Raw genomic sequence first — 6,338 nt, forward strand, 5'->3', positions numbered from 1 at the left:
CCTTTCACTGAGGTGAGGAGGGCAGGGATGGAGCAGCTTTGGGGAAACCTGGAATCCACACAGGATCACTCCCCACAGCCCCGCCATACCTGTGGGGCAGAGCCACAGCTCGATATTTCCACAGTTTTCCCTCCTGTCTGGCAGTGACAGCCAAAAGCCAAACACCCTTCCCAGGCCATTCTAAACGGCTGCAGGTTTGAGGCAGGCAGGAGGAGGCAACTGGTCTGGTTGTTGAGCAGATTGTTGTGGGATATGCAAGGTTTTTGGGGCTATCTCAGACCCTTGCTGCAAGGGACAAAATGATCAATTTCTGCATTTCTGGACTGGTTCCCTCTCAGCTGCCCCTGCAGGGGGGTTTCCAGCCAGCCCTGCTCTGACAACCATCAAAGGCCCTCACAGAGCCACTGCTTGAGCTCCCTTTGTGGTTTGTGCTTCTTGCAGGGCTGAGCAAACCACAGCCAGGCCTGTTTCCACCCACAGAATTCTCACCTCTGCAGCAGCTCTAAAGCTGCCAGAATCAAAGCCAAGGGGGCAGGGGGGACCCTCAGGTGCTGGCTGCCCCCTGGGGCTGGGCAGAGCGGAGCTGGGCAATGGCCATCCCTGTGCAGTGGGGCTGGGCCATGGCTGGGCCACAACCTTCGATGGCCACAACAAAAACATCAGCCACTCCACAATACTTTTCACTATCTGAACAACATCGCAGTATATAATCAACAGTATAATCAATAATGTAATATCAATTCATATAATATCCAGTAAAAGTCAACTTCCATTAACTTGTTTCTCACAATACATATTAGTAAACATTTAAACATGCTATTCCTGTCCTCACATTTTTGCCTAAAAGACCGGTAATTTCAAAGTTATAATAGTTCAGAGAGGAGGAGGTCATATTTTCCATTCCAAGGGAGGCTCCCACTTTGTTCAGCTTCCTTGACAGAGCTGAAGAAAGAAACACAATTTCGTCCAGTTTAACCAAAGAGCTGCATTTTTGTCCCAGGATTAGGGAACCAGCTCCTGTGCCCCCTTGGAACTGGAATGGGCACCAGTAAGCCACCTTAGTGGAAGCACTGGGAGGGGGATTGCAGAGCTAAACACATGGGGGTTAAGAGGAACAAATCTGACTTTGATTTATGTTTCAACATATGCTACACATGAGGTGAAAAATGACTCTGTTGGTTGTACATGAGCTGGGAACCCTGTCCCTGGCGAGGCTTCACGCAACAGAGAATCAGGGGAGAGAAAGCTTCAGTGATCGGGCTGTGAGTGACACCCACTGGCTGGTGGGACAGATTCCCAGGAAAAACGTCTGGGAAAAATGGCTGGGAAATCAGGCTGTGGGAGGAGCCTTTGTAAATGAAGGCAGCCAACTGCGACACAACAGGAGCATTTGCTTTGGGTTTCTTGGAGGATCATGGTCTCGCTTGGAGGGTCAGTTTGGCCCTCCTCCCCTGTGGGATTGACATTCTCTGAACCTGGGAGAAACAATGAGAGAAGCAAAGAAGGATCCAAACAGTTCTTATCTCATTTACTGCTCCTGTATTGTTCACACATGGAATGCATTGTGGAAAATTGTTTACCTGAAGGGAATTGGTAATTGGATTCTGGTATGAGAGTTTTGATTCACTGACCAATTGAATCCAGGTCTGTGTGTGTCAGGACTGTTGGCTGACAGTCATGAGATTGTGTGCAGTGGAGTGCAGTTGAGTGCTTGGCAGATTCAGTTTAGATGTAATAAAATATAGAATAATACGGTATTAAAAAGTAATTAATTAGCCTCCTCAAAAGATGGAGTCTGATACATCATTCCTCCCAGTCGCAGGGCAAAAATATCACCGATACTTCCCCACCCCCACCTTTTCCTCCCGGTGGTCCTTCTTCCCTGTCCGCACCCGTTCTTCCCTGCTTTGCTGCTTCCCCGAGGCAGCTCATTCCTGCTCGTCCTGGACATTCCTTCATTGCTTTACCAATGGAGCGGATGCTGCCTGCACCCACCCGCCGCCTCTGCCGCGTTTCCCATGCTGCCCACAGCACCGAGCCTGCTGCACCTGCCCCCGCAGCCCCAGCCCACAGCAGCCAGCCCAGAGCCCCCAGTGCCGCAGCACCAGCCCGCAGCCAGCCCGCAGCAGCCAGCCTGCAGCCATCGCTCGCCCATGCCAGAGACACGCAGGTGCCGTCCTTGGAAATCACGCCCAGCCACTCACAAAAGCCATGTGGGCTCGCCCTGGCTTGCAGCACACACACTCCATCTGCCCAGCTGGTGCCCACAGAGCGCCCAGGCTTCTTGCGGTAACACTGTCCCTGTCTTCTGTTTCTCTCTCTATCCTTTTCCCTTTCTACTCCCTTCTATTCCCCTTCGGTACGAAAGTTTATCCTCCTTTATCAGTAAACAGCTCTCAGATATAATATTGCCATGTTTGTGCTTCATTTTCACCTTAGAAACCTTTCAGCAAGAATCCTCCCCAGTTCCCCCTTTTACAGCGGGATGGGACAGGGGTAGTGGGAGGGGGAATGGGGAAGCCCTGGGTGCACTGCAAATGCTGTGGGGAGAGAATGGGGCAGTCCCTGAGGGTACTTGGGCCCTTGGATGGGGCTGGGGAGCCTCTGCAGGTACCAGCAAAGGGATGGGGGAGCCCTTGGGGGTACTGGGAAAGGAAATGGGGAGCACAGGGTGCCCTGTGTAGCCTCCCCTCTGACTCATGGCCACATCCCTTGGAAGGATGGGCAACCACGGGAGGTGTGGAGGGAGCACCCCTAGTGTCACCCAGTGCATCCCGCTTCACAGAGCATCACAACTTTTGGTGTAGATTTTCATAGATGTCGCTGGGTTCCAACGATTGCCTTTGCAGCTCCATGTACGTCGCCTGAGGATCCTCCACTGGGAGTTCCAGGGGGTCTGGGGGGGCCCTGTGGGAATAAGGGGGTGTGTGGAAGGGGATGGGAGGTGCTGGGGGTTTGGGTAAAAGGTGTATCATGGCTGGAGGCTGCACTCACCTTTGCTGGTGCTTCCTGGCATCTGCAAAGGAAAACTGGAGGGGTGAGTTTGGAGACCCAGGGGCCCCAGGGTCTCTGAACCACCACCAGACACACAATTCTCCCCGGGCCCTCCCAGTATCCCTGTTCCCCCCTCAGTATCCCTGACCCACCACACTTGCACCAACACCCTGAGCCCCCAGAACTCTGAGTCTGGCAGGGAGGAGGACCCCTGATAGAACCCCCAACATCCCTGCAGGACCCTCCAACAGCTCCCCAGGGCTCTGAGCCATGGTCACTGGGGGCTGAGCCCTGCCCAAGTCAGGGGCTGTGGGTGCAGCCCTAGGGCCCCCCTTCTCTGAGGGCCTTCCCACCCCTCTCCATGACCCCTGTGCCCCCATTGTCACCCACCCACATGGTTCCACCGATGCCAGGCCACAATGACACCCATGAGCAGGAGCAGGAACAAAAGGGCCCCACTGACACCTGCGGCCACTGCAAGAAGCAGAGGGGGTCACATCAGGGTCACCCATCACCCCAGGGATCCTGCAATCTCTGGTGACCCTGTGTGACCCCAGCTGTGTCCCTGCCTGTACCCGTGTCATGCGGTGTCACCTCCAGGACATCAGGGGTGATGGTGGCGTGGGCCACGGGCACTGCGGGGACAGAGACAGGGCTGAGGCCACAGGAAGGGCCTAGCAGCCAGTGTGGGTGGATAGGGATGGGGGATGGGTGTGATGGGGGATGTTGGGGATGGGGTCACACCAAAGAGGGGTGAGAGGACAAGGGGAGTGGAGGAAGGACACAAGCAATGTGTTATGGGGGACATGGATGTACTCAGGCAGGGGACCCGAGGAGGCTGTGGGGGCTCCCCATGCCCATCCCCACACTCACTGTGCACCGTGATGCAGAGCCGGGCGCTGCTCTTCCACACGGCATCCCCTCGGAGTGCACCTGGCAGCTGTAATTCCCCGAGTGGGAGACCCCCACGGCGGGCACCAGCAGCTGCAGGGACCCCAGTGGGCCCCCCACCACTGCCCGTCCCAATAGAACACGTGCAGGAGGGGAGATTGGGGCTGCAGGGTGCTGGGGTTGCTGAGGCAGCTGAGAGTGAGGGGGGACCCCTGGGTGGGCTCAGGGGGACCCTCCAGCACCAGCACAGGGGAGAGATCAGGGCAGGAGAGGCGAGGGGGATTTGTGGCCCTGAGTCTCTGGGGATGGGCTGTGGGACTGTCGAGGCGGGGCTTTGGGGTGCTCACCCTGAACTGTCACTGTCACCAGCGCTGACTCCTTCCAACCCCAGGTTCCCACCTGGCCCTTGCAGCGGTAGCGGCCACTGTGGTTCAGCCGCAGACGGGACAGGGACAGCTGAGTGCCATTGGGGAACACCTCCAGTTCCTCGTCCTCGTGGTAGAAGGACACTGAGGTGATCGGGTTGTCTCGCCAGCTCCGGCAGCGCAGTGTCACTGTGTCCCCCTCCAAGAGCACCTGCACTGGCACCTGCAGCACCAGCCAGTCTGGGGGACAGGGAAGTCTTATCATATCTCAGCGATCTGAAGGGTCCCCATGTCAAAGGGACATATCCATTGGATCACACCCAGCACACTAGGTGTCCCCAGTACCCACACGAGTTCACCCACACTGGAATGCTCTGGGATGTCCCCAGAGCAGGGGACACGCTTGGGTCACACAAAAGGTGAGCCATGGAGCGGAGCCCACCCAGAGCTTTTGGGGTCCCCGCGGGTGCCAGCCTGGGGACACCAAACACCCCTCACCATCTGAGATGTTCACAGCGGGGCTGAGCCCACTGCCAGGTCTGTCACACTCATAGGTTCCACTCAGGGTGACAATGAGGCGGTCCTTTCCCTGCTGCCACCAGCGCCGCCCGTCCTTGTACCAGATGGTGGCACCGGCAGTCCCCAAGCCTTGGCAGGTCAGTGTCACCCGGTCCCACAGCACCGCTGGCCTCCAGGGGGGCTCCACCAGGAGCTGGGTGGTCTGGGCACCTGTGGGTGACAGGGGACACCAGCCTGCCAGGGCCAGCGTGGGGCTGGGGACAGCAGGGTGGGGCCATGGCATCCCCTGAGGACTCACCAGCGAGGCCGAGGGTCTGGGCTGGAAGGGAGAAGGGACAGGGCTGGGTGGGGGTGGCACTGCAGGAACAGCTACACAGGAGCACAGGGCGTGGGGTTTTCCCCAATAGGTCTCAGTGGGGGCATTAGTGTGGCGCAGAAGGACAGGGACACAGCAGCCAACTCTTGCTTAGGCATGGGGACCCTGTACTGGCACAGGCCACCCCTGCCAGCCCCACAGCCACATCCCCATGGTTCTGTACCCATGGTCCCATTCCGATGGCACCTGTCCCCATGGTCCATCAGCATGGTGCTTGACCCCTTGTCCCTGTCCTTGCAACCCTGTGTCCCTGTCCTTGTTCCCACAGCTGCCCCAGCCCCAAGGTTCCTTCTGCCACATCCTTGTCCCCACATCTCTATCCCCCTGTCCCTTTCCCCAAATCCCAGTTCCACGCTTCCTGCTCCCTGTTCCTGTTCCCTTTTCCTGTCCCCACAGCCACCCCAAACTGGGGTCCATGGACTCTGGCATTGGGGACCTCAGGGGACCCCACAGCCCCCCTGTGCCCTCTCCCCTCCCCATCCCCGGGGTGTCAGGCCCGTGCCCGGGGCACTCACCCCACAGGAGCAGCGCCACCTTCCCGGCCATCCCGGTGTCCCCAGCCATGTGCACTGGCTGTCACTCGCTGCTGTGGGCACCTCTCTCCTGGCTGGCGGCTCTTCGGATGAAGGGGAAGGAAGCGAGGTCACGTCCGGCCCCACGTGTAGGTGGCCCTTGGTGGGGGCAGGGTGGCCACAAGCCGAGGACAAGCTGGGGACAAGGCTGCATAGTCTGGGGACATGGTGGGGGATGGTGTTTCCAGGAGTGGGGGGCTCAGGGGATGTGGGGAACCAAGGATGGGTTGTCGACGGAAGGAGACCAGGACATCAGGTTGATCATCACAGGCCCAATTTTATTGATCAGCACAGCGGGTTAAATACAGTTCGTAATTAACTTCATGCATATTGCAAAAGTTGAGCTCAGGATTGGTTAGTTACATATCAGCAGTTACACCTACTTTTACATTCCTATGGTCCTACTTTTGATACTTTCTACATATTCTTAGGAGATATTCAGGACTAATCTCTACTCCCTTTCTCCATGTTGCAGCAAGGCCACTGATTGCAAGCTGCTGACATCTCCTTTCAGCTTGCTGACTGCTGATTTCTCAGTTTGACCAGTGGCAATATGTCAGCATGGCCTTTCTCAGCTAACCAACTATTAATAAAGCTCTCCACATTAAAGCTCTCCACATT

At 57.1% G+C, this 6,338-nt stretch overlaps 1 protein-coding gene across 1 annotated transcript; it reads right to left on the reverse strand.

The window, feature by feature from the left end:
* Positions 1-2,789: 2,789 nt before the first annotated feature.
* LOC135461038 (low affinity immunoglobulin gamma Fc region receptor II-like) lies at positions 2,790-5,691 on the reverse strand. The gene is made up of 8 exons (XM_064738021.1): positions 5,661-5,691; positions 5,068-5,088; positions 4,749-4,979; positions 4,233-4,490; positions 3,570-3,629; positions 3,385-3,468; positions 2,995-3,016; positions 2,790-2,907 (listed from the first exon to the last, which is right to left on the reverse strand). Exons 1-8 carry the CDS (start codon positions 5,689-5,691, stop codon positions 2,790-2,792), a joined length of 825 nt encoding a protein of 274 aa, XP_064594091.1.
* Between the last annotated feature and the right edge of the window lie 647 nt (positions 5,692-6,338).

The sequence above is a fragment of the Zonotrichia leucophrys genome, unplaced genomic scaffold (genome assembly GCF_028769735.1).
Source record: "Zonotrichia leucophrys gambelii isolate GWCS_2022_RI unplaced genomic scaffold, RI_Zleu_2.0 Scaffold_154_110643, whole genome shotgun sequence".
NCBI lineage: Eukaryota > Metazoa > Chordata > Aves > Passeriformes > Passerellidae > Zonotrichia > Zonotrichia leucophrys.